The following is a 27985-nucleotide window of genomic DNA, read 5'->3' on the forward strand; positions in this document are numbered from 1 at the left end:
TCAGTACAGTTTCTTTGGTTTTTTTTTAGTCTTATTTTATACATTCACCGCGGGTTATACAGATGTACAGTTACGAATTCATTGACCATAAATGTTAAACCGGGGGGAAATGGATGTTTTTATTTTTAATTAACGATATTTTGGTATTCTTTTTATATATATATTCCCGTACTCTTATTTTGAAAATAGAAATTTAGGTAAATTAATCATTTTTTTTTCATTTGGAAGTGGCGACACGTTTTATATGTATGTATACGAATGTATACGAATGTTTAATTTTATATTTCTTTGGAATGATTTGTAGCGCTTATTAATGAATATATTTCATGGTTTCTGATCAACGTCATACCATGGAAATACACCCATTGGCCCTATTTTTTTTAGAGTTAACGCGTATTTGTCGCTGATATGTTGATTATTTTTCAAGCCATGATGATTTCTACTTGATTTTATACAATTTTTTTTTTCTCGGAGAAGCTTAAGGGACTCGAAATGAAATCAAATCAAAGTAGTTTAGCAACAGGTCGTCGGTCGCGTTTGTCATACTTTCCGATGACCGCTCGGCGTTAATTGATTTTTACGCGAACGTACGTACGAAACTCGATTTCCGATTTCTGTCATTCCCGAGTTCATTTTTAGTTTCTCTCTTCGTCGTAATGTATACTTTGACGATACGATATTTCGTGTGAAAACTGCGTGTTCTATTCTGTATATCAAATTATTTATAGCTTGAACAGTTTCATTCTCGGAGATTCGGTCCGACCACGATCATTTGCTAAAATACTACCACCATTTCCCACAATATCCTGAGAAAGATCATATGGAACGTAAAAGTTGGTAACGAACTGCCTTCGCTTCTATTATCCTCCGGACCTTCTTTCACTGAAATAGGTTAAAGAATAACAGTGATATAATCTCTGAGAAGAATTAGGAAGAGACTTAAAACAAGACGTATGGTTTCTTTTATTTTAGGTAGTGACTATTACGACTTGTAGATCTTAGCTTTACCATAAGTTGATAAGATATGTTCCATAAGTTTATCACTGGTTAGTGAGAGCTTGTCGTGAAGTGATGTAGGTCATAGATTATTGTAAAGCGACGCCTGGTGAGACGCTGTCATAGGCTTTGTACAGACTAATTATTAAGAAGGACTGCAAAACTGAGTGTAGTCAATTCTCGCGTTGTTCTCGAACTAGCTGTCAGTAAGCCTCTAGCATTACGAAGTATAGGTACTGTAATACTATTGGAACATATTTTATAAACTTATGCCTTACCCGAAAACACCCTGTAGTTATGGTTCAAATTCCCAATTTAGGGATACGCTTTTGTCTTAGCTATCCAACTGGGTCAACTATATTTACAACACACAGTATTTTATACAACTAGTTGGGGAATTTCAACACTTTAAACTCAAGTACCCGTAAAACTTTACTATCTTCTTGTGGCGATATTTCTTAAGCGAGAATTAACGAATCCGAGACGGTGGTTCGCTGATTTAAATCATTTATTGAACTTGGTGTAGGTTACGATTACGGGAGAATTCGAGATGAGAAATTAATTATATATTCCTTAGAATACCCAAAATTCCATTCGGTTTTAGGTTTAAACTCAAATAGGATATGAAAGGATAAAATTCAAATTTTTTATATAAATAAATCTGTGTAATTTTGGGGTTCGAGTTTCGGGAATTAATTTTAATAATTCCGAGTCGTTTCGAAGCAAAGGACGAATTCCGCGTTTCCTCTTCCTCATTTCCTTACTTCCTTTATCGCTTAACCAAACCAATATCGACCGCTTTCCTCCCCGAGAAAGAGTCAGTGAGAGAGAGAGAATTGGAAGATTTCTAGGGATCCATTCGCGTTTGGAAACTATTGTTTTAATTATTATACCGGTTGGTGGTGTAACATTTATCTCGGTGGTGGTGGTGGTGGTGGTATTGTAATATTAGCGAAGAAGGCTCTCGAGTAGTCCGACACTGTAAGGAATCAATAGAGAACCCGAATCGTCCCCGTTTTGGTGGGGAAACGGGAAACATAATGATTGTTCCACTAGCTGAATCGGAATCGAGGATAAGAGAAAGGAAAGGGTTCTGACTCTTTTATATTCCCAGACGTAAGTTACGTTAGAATTTACCGCGTGAAGTGTTTCGAGAGAGTATTGAATTACATTTTTCCCTCGTCTAAGGAGAAAGAGTGATTGTGTTAAAATCAAGGGTCTAACCTCGAATATTTCTCGAGGGCATGTAAATAGGGCTTTAGATTTAAAGGGATAATAAAACTGTAAGAACAAGTCATATTTAATCCTCAAGGGACCCTTGCTTTCCAACTTGAGTCGTTAACCCTTACAAAAATTTTCTGTAAGATTTGTAAAATCTAATATTTAAAGCTACCTTGGCTTTTGTTCTCCAATATTTGTAGTTTAGAGGATTGTTGTAGTCCTCCAAAGAGCAGCTCCTCGTTGCTCATGGTATAACTTTGTGAAATAGTGGCGGTGCATTTTAGTTTCATGTTTCCGTCTTGGAGGTGTTTCTCTTTGACGCGAAACCTCAGGCCCAAAGTCGAACTCTCCAGGCCGTCATCGTACAGTATCGTCGAATATTCGATTTCGTATTCCGGTCCCGCCTGTAGCGAAAGAAAAATAGCGATAGGAAAATCCCTCTCTTCAATTTAATACCTTTCGTCGAATATAAGATTTATACACGAAATAGATTATCCCGAAGATATCGCGGAAGCACCCAGCTACTTTCCTTAATATCGTTTTCGAAACTAAGCTTTAGATTTCAATATCCTCGGGATAATTTACTTCTGATAGGCTATATATTTGGATATAAAACCAGTTTATTTTTTCCGGGTAACCCTTTAAGGGGAAGAAAAAAAGGCACGCTAAAGTAAATTTCTACCTTCCGGACAACCCGAGGCGGTTTTAAACCTTTTTTTTTCCCGAACGCAAAAAAATCGCTCGAATAACTTTGATTTTCTTTTTTTTTTGTGCCTAACTCATTTTTTTTTATATGAAAAGCCACGACGTTTTACTTCACTTGGCGCTCATCTAGCGACCCTCAGGTCCCAAATTATAGCCTTATCATCTGGGGTATTTTCGCAAATAAATGGCCATGTTTTTCCTTTTCTTTAAAAAGGCAAAATTTTCCTGACCAAAAAATAATAAAAAGTACGAAAATCGGAAATGAAGCGAGGTTTGAGTGTAGTTTGAGAAGACATTAGTGTAGCGTGGCTAAGATCTAATGGGCCGATTCTTTCCACTTTCGCCCCTTTTTTCTTTTGAGAAAGGAAAATCCGCGTAAGGCAGACATTTTTTTTCGTACAAGTATCTTCAAATACCCGTTTTTGTTGGGCATTTAAATTTTAAACGCGCTTCACTAAACAAAGCAGGGCTTCTTAACTGTTCTCTTCTTTCATAACCTAAGTTCTTCTCTTTCGGGGATATCAATATTGGACGTAATGACCTTGCTTAACCGAAAGTTCTTTGCCGGAATTCCGCGAAGAACCTTGCATGAATTTAAAAGTTATCTCTAGAATACTGAGTAATTTATCAATTAAGTTTACATTTTTGCATATTAGCAATAACAATCGTTTTAACATTTACAAGGTTGAAATTTTAGCAATATTAATCGGGGAATTGATTAAATTCACAGTTTCAACGTCAAAAATGGCTAGCATCTAAGATAATTGCACTATAATTCCACTTCTTTCTAATACAAAGCCCCTACATTTCCTGAAAAGGTAATATATATTCGGGGGTTCGTCTGTCGATTTATACAATGAGTCCTGCGCGATGGAGTGGCAGGGAAAACACCACTAGGAAGGGAAATATTGATAAAAAAGTACAATCTCCGCCATCAATTCAGCGTGCCTTCCCCTTAAAGAAGCAAATCCCTTCACCGCTGTGGAAATAAAACAATTTGTAATCGACCAAAAAACGGGCTAGAACTTAGGCTTCTAAGATTTAGAGGAAAGAGGTTTCGGAAAAATCTTAAGAAAAGAAGAAATAGAAAATCCATAACTTGAAAAGCAAAGAGAGAAAGACTGAGAGGAAGAGAGAAAAAGTATCGAAAAAGACAAACTAGTAAGGTCATTTACTGAGTGCACCCTAAAAGAAAAAAAAAACTTTCCAATACATTCGACTTTGATTTTTTTATTATATTTTTTTTTCGATGTATTTTTTTAAACTGTATCCATAGGTCCGTCGGCATTAAGAGCTAGGGACTGGATAGAGAATAATGGCGGTAACAAAAAGATCCCTCCAGAAGTTCTTCCTAACCCTAACCCAAAACAAATAGGCTCGAAAAGAGAGGGGCAGTTCTTAAGGGGTAGCTTCTCTGATCGATAGCATCCTATCCTCTCCGTCCGGTTCAAGACGGAAGTTATATAGCGGCTTAGAACGAGTTAACGAGCCGCGTAAGCGCCCTGTAAGTGGCGGGAAACTAAAGGGGTCCGAGGGAAAGAACGCTGGACCCTGCAGCTCGTTTGTTTCAATGTTGCACTCCCGGACCCTCGAAATGTTATCGTCCGCGTAGGACAGAAAGGACAAATATTAGATTTATAAACTCCTTTCGTACTCTCAAAGATCGAAAACTCTTCTCTATTAGCGAGCTTTTTTCGCTCCCGAGTCCTTATTCGGACCGAAGACAAGAAGCGTTGCGTAAAGACAGTCCACGGATATGTATCTTATGGTTCAACCTGGAGACGAATATAACACGCTTTGTCTATATCTTAGCTTGGGCTCCATGTAAGGAAAAAAAATGGAAACTCGTTACTAGTTGGGTGGAGTTTTTGCGAACAACGCAATGAGATTTACACTCCCTCTCAAAAATGGCCATAGAATCATCAGCGGATTAAGGTAGTCGCGTTTCGTAATTATTTGAAAGACAGCTAGTAATTAATGTTACTTAAAGAAAATTTAACGATGCCACGCCCGAAAAGTTTTAGAGTCTCTGTTCCTCTTTTCTTCTTTTTACCCGATTATTAAACCAATCATTTAGTTAAATATAGGTCTATAGTTCAAAATTAGGGGTTTTCTTACTAGTTCGTCATTGATAAACCACCTTAGTTGAGCCGCTGGTTTTGATTTAGCCGACGTGCAATTGACCGCTACGGTGTCTCCGCTGTGATATTTTGGTAATCCACCCGATATACTAGGTCCTTCCGAGGGTAGAACTGCGAAAATGTTGGGTAAAAATTAAGTTCTGTTATGGAAAGCTAGGACTCGAAATATAGGTCTGATAAATGTCTAAGGCAACATATAAATATAATAAAGTTATTCACTAGTAAATTTGAATACTTTGTTTTGGTATTTTTCTTACCAAACACTTTCATTTCTTTCTCTTCCTCCGATGTTTGGAAGGAAGGGGCTTCCACTGATACTTCGCATCGGTATACACCGGCGCTGTATAAATCCACTTTGCGGAGGAACAGAGATTGTTTCCCAGATTTACCGAGCTAAAAAGGGTTATTTTTTTTTCAGCGAACGTATTCTATTTTTAAAGCTTATCCAGGGTTCCGTGACACACTAGATTCAAAGCTTGGGTTTAACAAAATTTAGGGAAGTAAGAGAAAGGGTATGAGCTTCGGATATCTCGGACTTACGTCAACTCGAATTCCGCGTAGAGGCAAAAATTGTCCCGGGGGCCAGTCGTTCGGAACGTATCGGTAAATTTCTATGTCGTCTTTATACCACCTGACAGAGTAGAGTTTTTCGTTCTCTAACTCGTAGCTACAAGTCAATTCGACCGATTCGCCGAACGTTGTCGGCGAAGGCACGTCGAGCATCACCAGCCGCAGGGCAAATGTCAAACTCCAAGACGCTGCGTGGAAATATTTTTAGGGATATCAAAGAAAAGTGAAGAAAATATTCTTCAAAGTTTCGGTTAATAGTAAGAAACTGCCGGTTCTGTCTTCTCTAGGCGCATCAAAAATAATTTCAGCTCGTAAAGCTTAAAAACTCACTAGGTTGTATGGAGATCCATAAGAAGTTAAAGTTGGATGGAGATAATCAATGTTATAATTTTTCTCTTAGAACCTAGTGAGTTTTTTTTAGCAATGCGCTTCATAGATAAAGGTTAAAACTATACCCAAGAGCGTCTCTTTTATAAAATGAATTTTCGAGTGTTCTTTTGATGTCTGCCCTGTTTCAAGTACATTGTAGTTAAAGCCCATAAATTGTAGTTAACCTTAGAATATAGTGTTGATTTATACTTATTTTTTGTGAGACCCAAGATTTTGAAATGTACTAGCAAGTCGAAAACATTCGTTTGTTAGTGTTTAAAGTTCGTTTCTTTCAGTTTATGGACTTTCGACAGTCGGAAAAGGAAGGAATGATCCCACTCATTTTCCAAATTTCACTGCTCCTCAATGTTCTATCCTCGAAATGTTTATACTTCGTGCTTTAGGACTCTTTTGAAATCCTAACTTTTTGAACCTCTCATCCGAGGAGGAACTCGAGCGCGTCGCTCTCGAGTACCGGAATATAGTGGGCATGGACAGCATGCTTGTCTCTGCCCGAAGGCGACTTAATAAGAGAAGTGTAGAGAGATCGAGGGAAACAATACCAGAATCAAAATGAGCCCTCCTGAATATACGTCTAGATTTAGAGCCGTCTGCAGTTAACAAACCCAAAGTTCTTTCCCTAATTGCATTGTTAGGAAATAACCTTTCTCGCAAATATGTTTTGATTTAGTTTCGTAAGTGTTTGGACAAGTATCTCCTGGTCATTATATTTCTCTTCGAGTGCACCTGAATTACTAGTGTCCATCTGACTGCATTGTTTGGAAATTTTGAAGCCTTTGGCCATTTCGTTTATCAGTTTTTTTATTTAAAATTACGAATTCAATACGTGATTAATCTCCCGAGTTTATGTCCTCAACCGAGTTCGGGACTTTAATAATTTATATTATAAATGCATTTCGAAATTTCATGACATTTGAAAGGGAATGTCAGAAAGAGATGTTTTTCCAGATTTAAAAAAATGGTTTTCAGTATTGATTAACCGATTACATCATATCCAATATTAATATCGTTGTAAAATAAGAGCTATAATGCAGAGAATTAGTGTTACGTAACCCGTTTTTACGAACTGTTAAGGTAAAAATAGCCAAGTTTCTAAAGGTATACAGGTATAACCGTTATTCTTTATTTTTCTTTTGTGTTTTGAGGACGATTTCCCGGAGATAAACTTCTAAACGACGTGGATAGCTAGTCAGTAGTTGTCTGGGATCATATTTCCGTATATATGTGTGTGTACCATAACCCCTTTGGCCTAATAACGGTCGTGCAGGCACTCGCGTGCCTAGCTAGCTCGAGTCTTCCATTAGTTGCGCCCCCGTTGTCGACGACTAAATCGCTAGCGGGGGTGCAGAAAAGAAAGACGACGATTATTAAATGGAGGGAGATGGAAGAGGGGAATAAAGCTGGGAGAAAAGAGTTTGAAAGTAGAGCCGGGTAAGAAGCCAACAAACGGGAACAAACTCGATTCTCGAGCCATTAGGGATCAGCAATTTATTAGCAAAACACTGGGAGCGTCTATGACTCGCAGACCTTGGCAGCTAGGAGAAAGAGGGAGCTCGGGTATAAAACTTCAGGGACCCCCTTTGCAATTAATTGAGAACTCATCCGCGAAAAAGATAGAAACGAGAGTTAAGGGGCGTCCATCATGGTTATTTCATGAAAACAGTTCAGGGATTGATACGAAAGAACCCTCGCACTGAAAAGAGTTGCCCAACCATATCTTCGACTAACTAAAGATTAGGATCTACAATGGAATATTTGGAACTGGAGAGGAATAGCGCTAAATATTTACGAATTCGATCAGTTTGGTTCTAGTGTTAGCTCGATCGTACTAATCGCGCCGGAAAAGAGGGAGAGAGAGAACCAGAAAGAGAAGCTGCAGTTTTTGGGGTGGAGGGCAAAGTGGGAAGGGATTGAAATGAGTAGAAGGAGGAAAACGGCCTCGTTTAGCGAAAATGGAGGCGATCATTAACGAAAAAGGTACTCTTTTCGTGATAGCGCAACTAGTAGAATAGAAAAAGCTCATTTTTTTCATTCCCACTGGCGCACGGAACTTGTAATGGCTTTTTATAATAGGATATCATATGCCTGTATAGCTTTCCCATACCTATTCCCGTACTCGAAGCTAATAAACTGTTCTGTCTAATACTATAAAAAAATCTTAGCGTATTCAAGAAACACGTAATAGTGCGCAGACACAATTGTATAAAACATGGTTAAACGAATACTAAACGCGTAAAAGATTATAAATAGTATGTCCTACCCCCTCTTTTTTACATCAAAGAAGGTTATATTCTACCAAAATATCTTTTAAATTACTTAATAAAGAAGAAATAAATGCCCATTTTAAGTTTGAATAAGTTTGAAACAAACTTTTCGTTCACAACTCAATTTTCTCGCTAACTTCCGCTTGCAATATGGAAGCGGTGAATTCTGACGGGATGCTTTTGAGATAGTCCAACCTGTTGGGTTTTCCTATCCTTAATACAGTTTGAAGGGTATCTGGATAAGGTTATTCAGTCCATCTATTTAGAGGGGTACAAACTTGTTCGACGGGCCGACACGAAGCCTTTAGCTGTCAAAATCATCTCGACTTACGTATACGTCGGGTGAAATATCTTCAGGGGTTTCATCCCGTATCCTCTACGTTTAACGCATTCCCTCCGGAACTAGTGTTATGATATATTTGCCTTTATTACGATGCATTTATTTTCCACCATCTTCGTTCTATGTATTTTGGAGCAACGAGGCGGTTCGCGTTCGGTTAAAGTTTACGCCAAACCGAAAGTCCACAAACTCTGAAGTTATCAAAACATTACGATCTTGTACTCAATTTCAAATTAAAGCCTTTGTTGAGCTAGCTGCTTTTGAATTAATGTTGTCGCTCGTTTTCGTTCAATGGTATCAATTGATAACTTTGAGGTAAAGACTCCAAATGTATGCCTATTTATAACTTGTCTGGTTTCCATATTTTCAAAAGCGCCGCAGCGGTACGTGTCAAACTGGACGTCCTCTAGCTCGAATCTGTGTCTGTGTGTGAATTACCAACCGCCTTGGTTTGGTTTACGTCAATTTTCTATACGTATCTTGGAACGAAGACGTATCGAGTCATACCGAATGCGGAAAACTATATTTGTGTTGGGTGACTTGGGAAAATCCTTGACTAACCATAGAAGTGAGATTTTGATGAATAATAGACGGTGCAACTCTGTTAACTTTTGCGGAATCTTTCTCACCATGCATATTGACTGAGTTCTTAATAAATACGGAAAAATATTTCCTAAGTTTCTTCCGTCACATTATGATTACTTAAAGAACCAGGCCCAGATTTTGAGGTGTGAAGGCCCTGGGACCTCAAAGAAGTGCAGATCCCTAATCGGGGAGAAGGGATGAGATAGTTGAGAACACTGCCCAATTTGTTGTGGGAACCCGTAAAGAACCCGTGAAACCCTCTAAGGGTTCTCGGGGTTTAATATTAAGAAGATGAGGCTAAGGCTTAGCGTTTTTTATATCTCATTAGTGCATGAAAACCAAACCGCGAGGGATTATGGTCTTCATTCCCCTCGTGCCGGAGAACCTGGCGAAATTCAAAGGTCTATTTTAGTAAAATTGGGTAGGGTGAGTCACGCGAAGCTCGGGTTATAGGCACGGCATAACATTTTAAGAAATTGAAAAAACCCAACAGGCAACGGCTGGTGCATGGTGCTACGGTGGTTTCGCGTCTCTGGAGTATATAAGCCGGGCGCTTTCGTATTTTCATTTTAAATTCCGATTGAAAATCAGAAACGGGGGAAAATATTCACTGGGATTTTGGTTTCTTTGAGTTATATCCATCAGAAGTATATTAACTCGAAGTTTAAAAACCTTACCTGAATTTTATATTTATATGCTGTATATTTCATATTTAACCGCCTTGAGAGAAAGCTGATTTTGCTATTTATCTTCGAGTTAATCTACTTCTAATATTATATATTTTAATCTTTTTGGCAGAGAGATTCGGTATTAATATTGATTCAAGAATACTTATAGGATTACCGCGAGAATCTGGGAAATCGCGTACATTCTGCAAAATAAAATTTAGGTTGAAAGTAGAGCATTCGTTTTTTGATTTCTTTGTGTGGAATAAAGGAACTTGATTATTTTTATTTTTTTTTTTGATAATATATATTTCTCTTTGGATAGAAATCAAATTATCTCGTGCCCTTAGAACTCTTATTTTCCTTTGGGGTTTTTAGCTTTTTCAGTAATAAAGAAGCCAAAAGAAAAGTTCTTCACCATGAAAAAAATAGGCATCTCCATTTTTTTCCCAGCAATTTTTTATCCATAAAATTACCCTACGCCAGTTTGTGTGGAACGTAGAAGAATAAGGGGATATTAAGATTCACGGATCAATGGTTGTACTAGAAATGGGTTGGGTTTTTCGTTGTGGGATATACATATATTTAATTTATTTTTGGAATTTCATTATAAGTCCGTTTTTTGCCAAGGAAGTAAAGAAACCGACAAAGTAGTGGAGTTTCTACAGTTAATCATACACTTTACGAATTCGGAAGTTAATCCTTTCGAATAGATTTGGATCGTCAATACAGAGAGGATTTAACGTAAATAGCATTAAGATTATATCTCATTTGATTTAAACTTGTACATTTTAACCGTGGGGTCTAATTCTAAATGATAAGTCAGGAGTTTTACTAGTAGCATAAGTTTGTAAGATATGTTCCATAAGTTAGTCACTGGTTAGTGAGAGCTTGTCATGAAGTGACTTAGATACTCGTAAAGCGACGCCTGGTGAGGCGCTATCAAAGGCTTAGTACAGACTTACTAGGAGTATGGACTGCAAAACGGCGTGTAGTCAATTCTCGCTTGTCGTTCTCGAACTAGCTCTCATTAATTTCTACCATTTCGAAGTATAGAAAGCGTCATACTTATGGAACATATCTTATAAACGTATGCTATTAGAGATGTAGACAACATATCTAAAACAATAGCGCGTGACAATATGCCAAAGTGCATCAATTGCTTCCGAACTGAGAGGGAATAATTCCAATTTCAATACAAAACTGACCTTTAACCTTATATTTATAACTATAACCCGAAGGACAATTTCGGACTATTAAATATATATTTATACCACCAGCTACTTCCGCTATTAGGAAGGATGTCCCGAGGTAATTTTATCTCAATAAAGCTTGCTCGGGGATTAAATTTTTTAACCCAAAAAATCTAATGACGTTTTAATGACCCTGTCAAAATTTATCTCAATCAGATGAAGCGAACATCATTTCCCCATATTTTTAACCTTTACACGATATATACGAAGTACAAATTGGAGGAGGTTGGAAGAGTTTAAAAACCGGGGAAAAACACAACCCTGGGAAAACTCTTAATGGAGTTTGTCGAGGTCGTTTTGCATCGGTATATAGTTAGGCTTAGCTAATGCGATGGTATTATCCTCCTATAATAACTCTGTGGGTGTCCCCCTGGTGATTTATAATTTTCGTTTTTACCATAAAGAAATATACTATCTGTATTGTTTCGTAAAATATTAATTGAATAAGTGATTTAAAGAAGTCTTGTAGGAAACAACTATTACCGTTTAGCCAAGTTGTTCCGTATTTAATTCCTCTCGATTTTCACTAAAATACAACTACACATCGTCTCAGATTTGACATTAAAAATCTCTTTCTACTTCATTGTTTTCGCTGACCAAAGCTCATAAAATGCTTTCGTTATCAATTTGTAGCCATCAGGGGTAAATAGCGAAAGGAGATAGAGACGCTAGCTTCCGTAGTGTAGAATACAGTGGGACTTTCAAACGTAGACACAGAAAAGAGAAAACGCCTCGGTCGCGCCGCCTATAATTCAAAATAAGTATGATATTTTCCAACCAATAGCGTGGCAGCAAAGATTCGAAAGGCATGCTGGGATATCGATTTTCTAATGTCTGCTAGTATTCGTCTGCTAGTGTTCGTCTGCTTACGACTGAGTGACAATTAGGCTTAGAGTAAAGCTTATTCATTAAGGTGCACTTGAATTAGAAACATGCAACTTTAAAGTTGGTAAATTCCTTATTCGATAATGAAATGGAATTAAATGTCGTTTTTGCATCCTTCAATACAGTTTAGTTGTTTTAATTTCTTTAGTCACAGATACAGTCGATGATCCTGATCCCACAGTTCCCACTAAGCCTTGGCTCACTGGGCCGACTCTGTCTGTAACCGCGCACTTACGGCAAAACAAGTTTGATCACATTTTGAGGATTTCCCCGGCTTCAAATTGCAAATTGTTGACTTATCTTTCTTCTTTAAATCGCTGTTTACTCGCGATTGAATATAATAATTATATTGGGTTGATTTATGAGACGACTTCACAACATCGACACCCGCCATTTTACTTTACCCAGAATACCTTGCGGCGCGAGATTTTAAGGCAAAACGTTTAAAGCAAAGCGCGGGTCCAGTGGATCCCCTACAAGTTGACTTTCCTTACCAACTCCAGTTTTGGCTTGGCGAAGGCAGAAGGCATTTGTGGGCGGGATTTATAAGTGCCCATATAAATCCCGCCCACTAGCCTTTGCCAAGCCAAAACGGGAGTACAGGAGGAAAGTCGCCTTGTAGGGGATCCACTGGACCCGCGCTTGCTTTAAGGTTCTGGTCTTATTTACAATACAGTTCCAAAGATGGCACTACGTTAGTTACAAATTCTATGACGTTTCAAGGTCCCACTGTATTCTACACTACGGAATCTAGCGTCTGTAACTCCTTTCGTTATTTACCCCTGTAGCCATTAATAAATTTAGACAAAACTGGAGATAAACTGTTGTATTTAAGATAAAATATCTTTCTTTTCTAACTGATCCACTATGTCTTCAAACGTTAATTATGCTGCAAACTAAGGATAATTTGACGGTTTTACTGTAAATTATGGACTTTTTCCGAATCTTTTTATAAACTTTTGTAACAGTCTCTTTCGCAAAACGTAACAAGGAAATCTGTTTAGCGTTTTAGTCGTCGTAGAGGCGTTATTTGAGTTGGATGCATCGACGAGCTGTCGCTAAACACTAATGCCGGCGAAAACTTTACTCGGACAGCTTTATTGGTTGCGGAGATATACCGTAGTTGAAACGGTACACGAAATGCCAATTTATTCCAGGTGGCGTCGGTCTCACTGTCTCCCTCCCTCCCTCCCTCCCTCCTGAATCCCTATTTCCGAATTAGGCTTAGCTCATCTATATGTATCTCGTCCCTTTACGTACGACGTCATTAGCAAATTCGCGACTCTTCTTGCTGTCTATTCCTATAAAAGTCTTCGAAACATCTCTCCACCCCCGCTCTACATTCCTAGAAGTTAATATACTTACTCGTACTCGTACTCGTAGAGTTCTTTAGAAATATCATCTGTTTCGGAGAGTCAGACTGAATTTCAAAATTTGAACCAAAACCGAACGCCGGAGAGAAATTTAGCTCTAAATGGAGTGCTGGGAGGCGCTCTCCGCAATATATATCTACATACACTCTATTTATAACTTTCTATTCATACCTTATTCAGAAGTAAATTATAATGAAGTATGTTTGAAAATAATAAATGGGGCTTAGAAATTATTCGCTCTTCAGAATATTTTTGCTTTGCGTTAATTTACTTTTAAATCTCATTGAAAATTCCGTTTCAAGGTATAGTACTTTGCGGTTATTTGGTCCGGGGGATTATATTTTGAATTGGAAATTTTTAATACGCTATCCTTTAACTTGAAATGACGCTTTCCCTATCGCCCTTTCCCTTTAAGAATTATCCAAACTTTCTTACTTTATACCTACCTCTTGAGGTCTTTAGTTTGCCTCAAAATTCCTGAACTAAAACTGATTTCTCCCATCTTCTATATGGGAAACCAAGACTCCAAAGATATATAAACAGGTTTATTTTTAGGATAGATAAAATAATCTGGATTTTCGTTTCGATTCGTAAACCTCATCGACGACAAAATCGATACAAAATAATATCGGTTTAATTTGCTGATTTTAAAATAAGGGATTTGAAACCGAAAAAGGAGGGTGGTGGTGGTGGTGTTGCTGGGGTTCGTTGGCCCCCAAAACCTCACTAGCAAAGATTACACCTAGAATTAGATAGGGGTCTAGCGACAGGGATGATTTGCCTCACGACTAATAGCGTTTTACCAAAGTTTCCAGTTTGAAACCCAAACTGACTTGTTAACGATGGAAAGAGAGGATGGAAGAGGCAGGAAGAGATTTCGAAATAGTCTCGTAGACTGAAATTAATCCATCTCCTACTGAAACAGATTTAAAGGCGTGTGAGAAAGAGATACGGGGAATGCTATGCTGGGAAGAGACGCTTCCCTCCAAGGGGGTGTTAAATTTAAAGGGTTCAAAATGGTAAACAGCTTTATCGAGATTTTCGAAACGATAGGCCCTGAGCGCCCCGCTAAATTAGCCTCGACTTATTGTCAAAAGTTCTCCCCGGGACTAGCAGCTAGATTAATTAAGGTTACTCGCGGGGAAACCAAATTTTAAGAGCAAACCCTGAGAGAGAGAAATATATATACATACACTATTTCTCGACCCATTTTATTCCAAGAGCTTTGTTGCAATTTTATAATCCCTCAACCCTATTGGCTTTATTTTTATTATATTTGACCCTCGGTCGGACTGACAAACCTTATTAGCCCATAGGATTAACTTGAAAGTGCCAGATAGATCAGTCTTAATAAACCAACGTTATCAAATTGTTTTTATTTCATTTAATACTCAATATCATAGCGCTAGGGGTATAGCTATGGGTATCTATGGCTTTACTACTTCGGCTTAATCTAAACGCTTACGCTACGTAAACTGAAACTAATTAATTTTAGTCTAATTGGATTTTAATAAACGGATTTAGTAACATTTTTAATTTCATCCTAGATTCTTTTTTTTTTTTAAAGGCGTCATGCGTGAATAAGTCGTTTTTATAATGACGTATTCGTCCGTTAATTTGAAATAGAATTTTTCATATATCATATTAAATTTTGGATATTTTAAATTTAATGAACAGCTTGAAGCGAAATATCTCGTTGTTTTAAAAATGCATAAAGAAAACTGGAATCCTTTAGTTGGAAAATTTCGTTCAGTTTGATACGCAGAATTTAAATATATTTTTTATACATTTTCCGTTCTGTCTGGTTTATTTATACTTTATGTAATATTCTCTTTACGTTTTGGTTTTACGGTTCCAGTTAACTTGGTTTAAAATATATATCTCATTATTATTTTTTAACACGATATTTTGTCGTTACATGAAACGAAAGTTTCTAGATTGGTTTATATTTAAACAAAATACATTTAATCATTGATGAAGGAGAAGTTTTCGACTAGATAATCAAGCTCATATTTTCTGTACATCGATTAAATGTTGAACTCAAAAGTTACGTTTAAAACGTGTTACACCGGTGAAGCTACTTAACACACTCCAAGAAAAGTATCCAAAAAATAGTAATTTCCTTTATTCCAAGCACATTAATTTTAATCTTAAGGATTCAATTAAAATTAAAGACCTTTTCTAAATTTTCTTGGTACCTACATTTTATATCTGGTAAAAACAGCATAAATGGCGAATAAAAACTGGCTTCATATAACGTTACTAGTAAAATCTAATTACCGTGAAAATTACTTTCCTTTTTTATATGTCTTCAGCAGACCATCTCTTCGTTTTGCTTCAAAAACAGGCTTCTTAAAATATTAGCATATAGTCTATGAGCAGCTTGTAAACCTTCAAAAATTCCATTGGAAAAAATAAGTTTTTGAAGGAAAATTTGTTCGCTCAAATTTTAAACAAAATTATGATGAAAAAGGAAAAATTACAGTATGCAAAAATATAATTGTTTTGGATTATATTATAAAAATATGCGACGAAGTATAATATATTTTTAATGTGATGTAACCGTTCTCGAGAGCCTTTATATTTTTTTTGCTGGGATATTTGATATTACTAAACCGTAACTTTGACAATATGAAGTAAACTAAAATGATATCTATTTTCTTTAAACGTAATGAGTTTTTATTAAAAGAATTCGAAATTCGATACAACATAATTAATCGGAGAAATAAGAGATTCAATTAAAACCCAAGAAATACATTTGTTCAACTTCTTTCCACTTAAATTATCCTCCAATTTTCGAACCAAATGAACGCCAATGTACGTGTACATTATAAAGACTCTCGAATTTACTGTGGGCGATTCTTATGAAAACGCTTTTGAATTTTGGGATTTCACTATAAGGGCACGCCCGAACCTAATGGTATTACTAGCGCCTCCGAAGTAGATAAAGTTTAAATTATATCAAGCTCCCTTAATACGAATCCAGCGTACATCCACACACTTAACAAAGTGTTTCGGTTTAATACACTTCTTCCATTTGTAGTTTTCTAATAAAAGGGATGGTAGTAAATTTTTGAATTAGCTTATGCCATAGTGACGGGGGGAGGCTATCCTAGAATACTTTGCGAGGGTCGTCCTCGGACCTCCCCGCGACCATATGAGCAAGTCGAGCGTAGTGATCTGACGGATAAATACTCCCGGGGTTTTAGAGAGTTTGGCGTAAGTTTTGAAAGGGTTATACGAGGATAAAGAGAGAAGTGCGGTATTCTGGTATTAGGGGCGTGGGAGCCGTTGGTCAAAACTGAATTTATCCCAGGGGATGGACCCCCACGATACGCTTGGTGGAGAAAGAGTTATGCCTATCATTTTCATAATAACTCGGGTCCTTGTTAAAATTTTCCCTTCCTAGGTATAAAAGAGGGATTTAGTCTGAAGGTCTTTTAGGTTAATTTTTGTTTATAACCCAAAATTAGGCGGGTTAAGAAGAAATTAGCGGAAAAACGTATCTTCGTTAAGCCTGCCGAGGTTTTTAGTCGATAGTTTTGTAGGTTTAGCGACAGCCATGAGATTCTATTAAGGAAATGCAACACTTTTATTCTCTTAATTCTTTGGCCATGTTGTTGTGTTTTGAATTTCACCTTTTCCTACCTCCTCGTACAGATTCTCGATGAATAAACTGGTTAAGAAGCTTATTGGTTAACGAAATAGCGATTAAAATGTCTCAAGGTTATCTAGAACTATACTACACGAGTATTCCTTTCGAACATCTAACATGCAAAACAACCTGATATTGGAGTGGTTTAAATTATAAATCCGATAACTCCTCTGAAGAAAAATATATTTATTATACAAGCGGTAACGAATTAATTATTAATTTTTTTAATTAAATAAAATCAGAAATTACTATCTTCAGGGTGAGTCTTGTACTCAATGGAATTAATATAAAAGTAGGCTTAACTGTTAGTTCAGCCAACATATTTTATGTTTTATTTTAGTATTAATGTCAACTAGCGAGCGCTATACCTGAACAATATTGATTCTACAACACGTTGTCGTGCATAAAAGGGTATTATCATATAACGAGAAACAACAAATGCATGCGTGGGGTGTACTTTACGTTCAGTTCAAATCAACCTATACATTCGCTAGCTTTAACCTCAATTTGGTTATTTACTAATTGCGTGGTTCATGCATGCTTCGAACCAAGTTGCCATTTGCAATATTGCTCGCCTTTCACGACGGCTCGCCCTAATAATTTTTTTATATCTTCACTTATATTTCCCCCCTAGAAGCCATTCCTATCGCTTTCCAATACCAGAAGTCCATTAACTAAACGATATGAAATAAACTACGGCTTGCGATGCCTCTCTTCGGTTCAATCCGGCAATGCGAGAAGTTATTGTAATTTCCAATCGAGCTTTAATAAACGTCATATTTATATACTTCTAGCTTTACTGAATAGCCGATGGTCGAGGGCTATAAAAGAAAACAAGCAACCGTCCGCTTGTAATCCTGATCCGAATGCTAAAGAAGGATCGCTATGAAACGTAGGGTACTTCGATTCAAAATTGGCGCTACCTTATCCTTCGCCTTTTCCTCCCACGGTTTCGATAGATCCGCGAAAAATAGCGCGTGCTTTGAATCAAAATAGTTTATGCCATAGCTTGAGGTCAGACTGGGGTCAGGTGCGTAATTCGGTTCAACCTCAACGGGAGAGTGTATTATGAATATTATATATTAAGAGATTTTGTTTTCCGTGATGTATATGTATTTTACCGTGTAAGGTTCTGTACATAGGAAAGTGCACTCACTACATTAGCCACTCTCACGGGCTAACTAATTCGATCGGTGGTACAATGTTTGTGGTGGTACTCTCAGATTTACGACCCTTAATCTCATAATGGATTCCAAGAACACACCATTATTTCCTAAAATTAATAGAAAAATATTAAATGCCAAAATTTGTTTACGAAATGAAGAGATGTACGAAAACTTTGATGGTTTAATAATTTTAGAGAAAGATTTAACTCGATTTAAGCTGTACTTATTCCATTAACAATAATTCAAAATCTGATATAAAGTTACTTGGAAAAATAGCGGCTACTTCCTACGTTCTTTTGGTGAGCTACTGATTTCAATAGAAAACGGGATATGTGAAATCAATCCGATAATTATTTCGAATTCGTATAGTAATCGCGAGCTAGTGGCCGGCCTCTCGATTGCTATTTATTCAATTTAAGAGCTCTCTAATAAGTCTAATCTCAGTTAAACACGAAGGATCAGCTTCATTAGTGCTTAACTAGCGGAGTAAGAAATAAGTACGTCCATTAAAATATATATAATATACTTCTTTATTCGCTTCCATCGGACATAAATTAAACTGAAGTTATGTAGGGTGAACTCTATGAGATTTTGTGTTTATCCTTGTCTTCTGAACCGGTATAGGGTTAAAATTTGGTAAATCAATGTTTCAGTATATTACAAACACTGTGATTGACAACTTTAAGGTTAATTATCTTCCTTTCCATCCCATAGTTTTTTTTGTATATAGACGAACTGTATATATATTGATTAATTTAAGAGCGAGCTGGTCTTCTTTTTAAGTTTATTTCGTAGTTCTCTTCTTGGTGTTCACACAGTTTTTTCCCCTGACTCTAATGGCAAAATCTAATTTATTTCGAACCAGCTCCACTTGGGCTTCAATCTGTCCATGTTGCGAGACCGAATGGAGTAAACTTTTAATCATTCATTTTTGCCACTTATGTACCCCCCGTTTCGCTTTACTCGTCTTTCTAGAATGGACGGAGAGCTCAGACTAGTGGCGCGTGATCTCGATTGTAAAATATAACATTTCGAAAGAAACAGACGTGCCAATTGGCCGTTTCTTTTCTTATAGCGAAGCTTAGCGCTTGATGGGGTAAACGTTAATTGGTGCTAATTGCGGAGGCTCATGGCGAGCTTGATTGCTCCGCGCTCTTTCCACGCGGAAAGAAGCGCCGGCAAAGAGATTAGGGAAACCGCCTCGACGACTTTCAGGAAAGAAGGGGAAGATCGAGGTTATGGAAGGGGGAGTTCGCCTTGGTTCGCCGCCTCTGAAGTGGATCTTTGAGAGGCCTAATGAAAGAGAATTGATTTGGACGCCGATTATAAAGGAAAACGGGGAATATTTTTCCCCTCGCGTCTTTTCTTCGAAGAGCAAAAGTGAATATTATTATATAAATATACCCCTTCTGTGTAATCTACCGATTATATTAGCCTGAAAATTGTTCGCGCTTAATTTGAACGTATCTCACACGTGAAAATCTGCTTGACTCAAAAAACACCCTGTATATTAAAGGGCGTGGCATCGGGAAGGGGGAAAAATCCATTTTAATTCTCTTATTTCTTCCTTAATTTGTTTTAAACTTCGACACCCTCTGCATCCAATATTTCTATAGATGTATGCATACCCTACCATACGACGGCGTTTTAAGAAGGGGGAAATTTTAACCAGGTCTCTTTTTTTATTAACCAAGGCCCCGAAGGGGTTTTTCAAAAACTCAACTCTGGGTGCGGCGCGGGTAGAAAGGCGCTGACGATTGATTTTCAATTCTTTATTCTCTTTTAAAACGAGTTCAAAAACTCGGTCGTTTTCTTCCTTGACACCGAAATTGGCCCCTTCTTCTATTCATAGTGTTTGTAATAGATTATCAGGTAGCGGGTTAAAAAGCTCGCGCGGGAAGACCAAGAAGAAGCGGGAGCCGAGAATCTTCAAGAAGAAAAAAGAGACGCAAAATTTCTCTCTCGTTGCCTCCCATTAAGCTCGACGGGTCGTCTTCTTAAAAATCTTACGTTGCGTAACGGGCACCACTTTTCTCTACAACACTTCTTCTTCGTTTTTCTTCCCAACCCGAAAATTTTAGCAAAGCACAGGCCTATCTTTTCAACGAGGTACGTACATAGATATCAGAAATAAAACAACCTTAATTGGTATTTGATAGTAAAAATAATTGATTATTAATCTCATATGTGTTTGCTTAAGTTTCTTTGATTATTCTCCGCACTTATTTCTTTATAATTTAAAAAAATGGGTCACCTAATTGGTTTTAATTTTGTAGTTTAATTGACTTTTTAAGTTCTATTATCATTCTCAATTTATTTTTATTTTTGATATTTATGAGGAAAAGAAGTACAAAGTGAGAAGGAAGAAAGAAAATCAATTCTTAAAGCGCGGGAAAGTGCGGGACGGTTTTCGCGCCTTTCTTCCAAAGTAACAAAACAAAAGGCGGGAAACTCGCGGGAGAAAATGCGTGAGATTGTAAACGCGGGAACGCGAGTAAATACAAGAAAGCCTCCTAAACTATAACCTCTTATTTGCACGGAATTTTTAACTCGTACCAGGGAAATTAGTTTTGAAAACTGACTCTCTTTCTCTCTTTACCTTTTTCCATTCTTTTATTCGTCTTTTGTCTCAAATCCTAGAATCTCTTTTAATACGAAGGTGTTAAATGTGAGGCTAGAGTATTGTATAGTGTAAAAGTACCCCTTGAATTAATGTCCCTAACTTGAAGAACTCTTATAAATCTAGAACTTTCAGCGAGACTCTTCGCGTAAATCAATACCGTATTTTCGTGAAAGTTTGGAAAAATATGACTTATTATTATTATTATAAGAATTTTAAATAGTCAAACTTTGTTCGTGTAGTACTAAACAAAAGCCACCCACCAGGCTGAACAACCGTAATGTATTTTCAATACTACGCCTGTAGAAATGTTTTACCCGCAATACATGAAAGTCCAGGGTGAAGCAAACTTGAAGGAGAAAATAGTTACGATTTTAGCTACTTCATATACGGTTTAGGATTTAGTGAAAGAACAAGCAGTTGTTCGGGACATTTGGCAGTTATAATTGTGTAATTTTAACCGAAGAAATTCTTAGGGACCTCAAAATTTAAATGATTTTCGTGAAGCGTTATGTGGTGGGGTTAACTGAATAAATGATACGGAATTTAATTAAGCCCCGTTTAGATAAAAATAACAAATTAATGCAATTATCACTATTTTAAATTAAATAACATTTCAATCAATAACGTAAAGGAAAAAACAATTGGTGTTGAATAAAGACATTATCGGAAATGAAATAAATGTCTATAAGACAAAAGCTTTTATTTTCTCATTTTTCCTTGTTATTAAAGTTTCTCCTACTCAATCCTTTGTCGATAGAATATCTATTTTTCTGAAAAGGATTACTAAAAACAGTATAAATAATTTATTATATTATTGCGAATAGAGTGAGAGACGGAAATAAACAAGTTTGAAGTTTTCCGCCCCTCTAGCATCCCCTGACTTATTTTTCGAAAAACAAAAGCTTCGGCTATTCTACTTCTTGGGTTATAGGGAGGCTTTTTACACTTGCACTAGTGTCAATACATATACAAGTTGTTTTGTCTATATCGTGGTATTCTCTTGGTGGATATTGGAGCACGTGGAATATATACGGTTTTTTTTAAGCTTTCCAATCGCGGGCGAATACTCTTTTTTTCTGTTCTTCTTTGAAAGAGAAGGACAGTCGTCTTGTATTTCCGTTTTTATATCATATATTCTATATTTCATCATACCTTAGTCTCTCTTTTCTTTCCTATAAAGGAGAGTTACGAAACTGAGACACGCCAGTATATATGCTAGATTTCGCAAAAGTTGACCGGTAAATACGTGCCACGTTTTTAGTAAAGCAGTGTAATTAAGAGTTGAAATCCCGCAGGTTGTGTTTGATTGGGTTAAGCTTCTTTGATGAATTACATTACGAGAGAGTGTAGGGGGCAAGATTCTTCCACGTTTGATGATAAATCATGTTTATCTACGTTTTTATTCTGTTTACTTCACCTAAGTTTGACATTATCGTTATGACTAGCCTCCAACCAAGGAAAAAGCCAAGAAAAAAGCAGTGGGAGTCCGAAATCGATGGAAAGTTGTTTAGGAACGTCCATAGCTGGCCAGTTGCGGCTTTACACCTTCCCGTAATAGGAAAAAGAAGGAATAGGGGGGTCAATAAGCCATTCGTATATATACGAAACTTCCCTTTACTATTATATATGACTAACCAATTCTTAACCCTGAGCCTATGTTGTTTTTTTTTCTCCTTCCCAATCGAGATTTCTCGTAGAGGCTAGCTTTCGTTTTTCTAGCTTTGCCGTTCCAAGTAAAGGCCCAAGCAAGCCACGATCTAAGAAATTTTGTAGACGACGCGTCGCCTCAAGGTAGGCACGTTTCGACGCGCACGTGCTTGGGACGTGTCAAGGCACCCGCCGCTACCAACTTTTCTCGCGCCAAAGCGATCATCAAATTCGCATCTCGGACCGTCGACTTTTTCTTCCTCTCTTTTGCCTTCGCGTCTACCCCGTAAATTTTTTTTCCGTTCGTGTGCCATACGAATCTACGCTCTAACCCTTCTAGGACCTTATAGTATTAGGAGAGACCAGCCGAGGTTTCGAAAGAAAACTGGGGAAAGAAGAAGAAAAAAGCGGAGGTGCAAGCGAAAAAGAAAAATGTAAAAAAGAAAAATAGTGAGAGGAAATAACATTTTCCGTTATTTTGCTTAGAGAAGCTAGGAATAATATATAGGTACCTTTTTCTTTCTATAACCGCGCCGTTGGAAAGACAGAGGGAAAAGAAAAAAATCCGGGCAACTTGGGAGCTATACTAAACTAAATCGCGAATCTCGTTTCTACAAAATCCCTAAAGGAATTTCAATTTTTTATTACAAAAATTAGAATTTCATTGCTTTTTCTATATAGAAAAGAATTAGGTTAAAGGGAGTCAATTTCTACAAAAGAACGAATGGTTATCTTTATTCCGCAAGAATAGTTCAATGTTTTTTAGCCCCTTCTCTTAGTAAAACAAAATCTGAAAACGAGTTAAGGCAAATGCTAATATTGATAGATGTAAATTTATTTTATAGATTTTTTACTTATAACATGGAGCATTCATTCATAATCTTTGCTCGTGGTGTTTCATTTTAAATATTTACCGTGTAGAGATTCATGAACACATGCTTTCAGTTGAAGTTCAACTTTACAAACTTAATTTAAAGTCGGTATCAGATATTATCCTCTTATATTTTTGCTTCATGGGATGTTCTGCGTGCGGTATACAATTGAAATATCATCTCTATCTGTTATAAAGTAAAGGTTTTGACTGATTATCAACACCAAGCCCAAACCACTTAACGTCGGAAGATGAAATGATCAGGAGCAGGTACTCGGTAATAAGTATTTTTACACAATCCAGCTAGCCATCTTGTAAAATGTAGAACAGAATTACAAATATCTACTTTAATACATGATAACCAATTTAACACTTTTAAACCATTTTAAAAGTATATCTTTGTAAGGGAAACTTAGGAAACCTTTGTGCTAGATTACTATAAATTACTCATATACATGCATAGTTGCATGTGGGTCACTCAGACTGAAGGAAAGTGCTATAGCCGAAGTTATTATCTGAGTACCATTATGCGTCTTTTTCACCTTTGAAACTCTACATTTCCAAGAAAATGTCAGAAATATATTACCAAGGCTCTTTTTTTTCTTTATTCGTAATTTTCTCTACCTGAACCCGCAATCCTAGGCAGCGTGTTTGCGTGGGAAATAGAGAAATGGACAGACAAAATTGGATTTCCTTCGTCGTCTAATGTTAAATTTTAAATAAGGACGTTCTTTTCTTAGGCGCAGGTGAATAACCAACGAGCCCTTTAAGGCTAAGGTACAAAAAGACTAGATTCTCCCCCTACGTTTCTACATTTTCCTAATTTTCTTAGCTATTTTTGGGTTTTGGAACTTTAAGAAAGAATAAAAGCTAAAAAATTGCGAAAGTTAGAAAAAAAACTCCGGCGACAGGAAAGCTAAAGGGAATCAACAAAGAAAAAGTTTTAACAACGACGTAGGGAAACTTGATTTTTTAACCCTTTTTTTTCAAAATAGAAAGTTCATTATTATTATTATTATTATTATTATTATTATTTTTATTAAATGTAGATTTTGAATTTATTTAATTATAACAGGAATATTGAAGCAACGTACTGTTTGAAATGACTGAGAACCAATAGGTCATAAATACTCTTGAATGTGTACGTCTGTTAGTAACGGTCTGACAAATTAGCTTGCAAAACAGTAATAGAAACTTTCATTATTAACGAAGTTACTTCGAGGGATCGAACCCGGAGTCTGCCTCGCGTCGATCAAATGACGAGCTATTCATGGAATAAATGATGAAATTCATAGTAATTCTTTTTAAATACATGTATACTATAATAGTATATAAGGATAAATGGTGGAAAATATGTAAAGCAACCTGTAGGCAGGCGTTCGAGCGTATTTTTCTTTTTCGTAGTGGCATTGAAAAGAACAAAATTATCATATAGAATAGTCCCTGCAGCTTCTCCTCGAAAATATATTTTTATTTTTCTAGTAGTACACGACGATCGGTAAAGGGAACATGACAGTTCTACAAGAATCGGAAATTTGCCTTCCGAAGAAAAAAAATGTATTTCCTCTTTCTGATTCTCCTATGTCCATGTCCTACTCTCGAGCCTCTGAGGATAAATCTATATACCGGCATATAAATCCATCGCTTTTTTTTTCCTATACGCCTTTTGGCAGCCTATTTTATTTCATTTTTATTCTTTATTTTATGCTGGGAAAATATCAAAAAAAAAAGAGAGAGAGAAATCAGCGCGCTACTTGAATTGCTAAGTTCAGGAATGGAGATGAAATGCTGGCATATCAAGACTTGCTGAAAAATAAAATGGCCCAGTCTTAAAAAGGGGGAAAAACAACACCTATTTTAATAGTTTTTGAAATTAAACGCGGTAGAAACTTCGTCAAGAATATATATTTGTGAATTACGCTAGAAGAAACTAACCTAAGATACTGAAACTGGTTTTGAAGAAATGTTTTTTCCTCAGTACTAATAATGCTTTTACAGTTAAGTTTTTCAGACATTTTTCTAGCGTAAATAACTACATTATTCTAAAGAAATACAAGCCAATCTTGCGGTTTTACTAAATTCTTTATAGATGTATAAATATAGGCTTAGAAAATATGAAATGGCTTTTTAAATATTTCAGCTTCGTAGCTCAATTTTATTTTTTGTTACCAGCGAATGGCGATTCATCGCAGCGGCAATTTGTTCTCTTTTTACTATGCTGATATTTTGACGTTCCTATGCCTGAAAGCTTAAATAATTTATAGCCTATTTTAGTTGCATCGCGCCAAAGTTCCTGGGCCGTAAACGTTACCATCCCCTGGAAACTTTAAACGCGTTCACTACGCTTGGAAAAGTTTTAACCGATATGGTTATAAAAATTTTTAAAAATTGGTGGATCCTTCCGAAACGCTCTCTAGTCTTTCCTATGGGGGTGGGACAGAGGTAATCCTTTCACGTGAATCTCGTTATGAACTCTAACAGCATTAGGGCCCGAGGCCTGAGAGGAAAGGAAAAGACTGCGCTTCGGGTTTTGTTTTTAATACATTGACGTGTTTAATCCATTTAGTAAATTTCCTCGTAACGTCAGAACTACCTGTTCCTAGATTCCTTTATAGTACAAGCGAAACAAACTACGGGGAAGAGGTTGGTAAAACGCGACTTCTACTTGATTACAAAAGTGGAAAATGAAGCGTTATTTTTATTATTATGAAACTGTTTTTCGAAAACTTACCTTCCAATAGCACCAAAGCGAAGAAGGGACATATTCTCGATCCCATATTTTCCCGACCGGCGCCCCAACGGGGACCACCGGAAGAGCGGTATTCCCTCGCAATGATCTTCACGATGGACACTGGTCAAGACCCTTGAAGAAAACCCTAGTGCCAATCAAAATTCTTTCGAAATTTTGGACAGTTTTTTATCGCGCGCGCGTTTTCACCGATCGCGAATGTATGAATGGTCCGTATGAAATTATGAAGGGATCTTCGTCCGTCTCGGCGCTGATTGACCGAGTGAAAGCTTCGAGGGGGATGGGAGGTTATCGCCACAGCTTACGTTACGTTACGACTCTGATCAGCAGTCGGTTTATACTCAGGTATGGGGGTTTTCAAAACGCGTTTTCTCCTCTCGACCGGCAAGCCTCGTGGTGGTGGTGGTGGTTGCTTCTCTTGTTTCCTTAGATTATGACGCGGCGCCATCTGCGCGAACGAAAAGGCGACAATCGATTCAAAGCTACGGCGCGCTCCTCTAGCTCCAACATTCTTTCCCATCCTAGAACGAAGCTAGTTTGGAAAAGGACAAAAAACTGTTTAGTAGAGAACCTAGTGAGAACGAAGCAAAAACGTCCGGACGGTAAAAGCAAAGAGAACAATAGAAATGGAGTTGAAGTTAAAGCATTGAAGACCCGCTCTTTTAAAGTTATGTTTCTAACTAATTTCCGGTTAGTCGCAAACTTTAATTAGTTTTCCATTCCTAATCCTAATGTTATGGTGAGGTTCTTGAGCCGATAACCAGAAAAAGGCGTCTAGGATAAGCCAAAACCTATGTTTCTCCTACTCGTAATGAATTCTCTCCGGTAAGAGAGAGATGGAGAAAGGGAGAGAGTTTTGTAGGCTATTAGGATAGAGAGGGCTACTTTCTAGGTATAATATTAGATGCGCGTCGCGCGCCAGGCTATAAAGCAGATAAAAGAAATCGCATTAGCAAAAAAAGGCTGGAAAAAGAGCGGGCTTAGAGTTAGGCATCTCTTCTCTGTTTACCTTGGGTTTGTCGGACTCCGTCGGGATTTTAGTCGCCGAACGTTTCGTGTCGAGCGACTCTGAAGGGAAAAACCGACCTTCGGGCTATACGATTCTCTCTTTCTTTCGTTTCCTTCTCTCTGTTTCGTAAGGCGCCGGGATAAAAGGTAGCCCTGGCAAAAATCGGACCTCTTTAGTCCGCTAACAAAATAACGGGAAGGCAATCCCCTTGGCCTTTAAGCGCGCGTCCCAAAAAAGGATAGCTCTTTTATGTTTTTATTTCTTATTTTTACCTCTGTCTCTCTCTCTCTCTTGTAGGCGTCAGCCGCTGTCTTATTCATCGTCCCTTTTAAAACTTAGTAAAGAGCCTTTTTTCTAACACTTTTTTTTATTAAAAGGCAAGAAACGTTCCGAGAGATACCTTCTCCGTTTAGAGAATAGAACATTATCAAAGCTAAGGCCTCGGGCGTCGAAAAGCACGCGGTTAAGCGAAGACCGTTCAAGAATAGACTTTTCGGGTACGAGCCACTGACAGCGTAGGTGAGCTCGAACGGGAAGGTTCTTCTTACAAAACCGCTCCTGTTTTTGTAAGGAATTATCGACTGGGGTCGCGTAGAAGGCCTTAATGAAAACTGCACTGCAGGTGAGAAGCAAAAAGGAAAACATTTAAGTTGGAATTGAGTCTCAACAGACTTTTGTGACTGATCTTCATTGTAAAATGCCCGCCAGACTTATTTAAAATAAATATCGCTTAATGAATATTTACTCGCGATGAAAATCACTTTTCGTCAGACGATTTCTCGAAATTATTTCGACAATAATTCATTTAGTTTGAAATTAAAATTAAAATGAGTCTGAGAGGGAGAACGAGAAATGCGACCACAAAATTAATTTCAGA

General features: G+C 37.2%; 2 protein-coding genes across 2 annotated transcripts in view; one reads left to right on the plus strand and one right to left on the minus strand.

Annotated features, from left to right (window-relative positions):
• LOC149661443 (uncharacterized) lies at positions 1-26690 on the minus strand. The gene is made up of 6 exons (XM_089842960.1): positions 26082-26690; positions 5604-5821; positions 5321-5456; positions 5041-5174; positions 2390-2621; positions 1-882 (listed from the first exon to the last, which is right to left on the minus strand). The coding sequence occupies exons 1-6, from the start codon at positions 26125-26127 to the stop codon at positions 776-778; spliced, it is 873 nt and encodes a 290-aa protein (XP_089699086.1). The 5' UTR covers positions 26128-26690; the 3' UTR covers positions 1-775.
• The window catches only part of LOC149661441 (uncharacterized), a 237789-nt gene that overhangs the window by 84943 nt on the left and 124861 nt on the right, over positions 1-27985 (plus strand). The window lies entirely within an intron of this gene.

Source organism: Phalangium opilio, unplaced genomic scaffold, assembly GCF_054372755.1.
Source record: "Phalangium opilio isolate 3A_F unplaced genomic scaffold, DU_Popi_V2 ptg000070l_1, whole genome shotgun sequence".
NCBI classification, from domain to species: Eukaryota; Metazoa; Arthropoda; class Arachnida; order Opiliones; family Phalangiidae; genus Phalangium; species Phalangium opilio.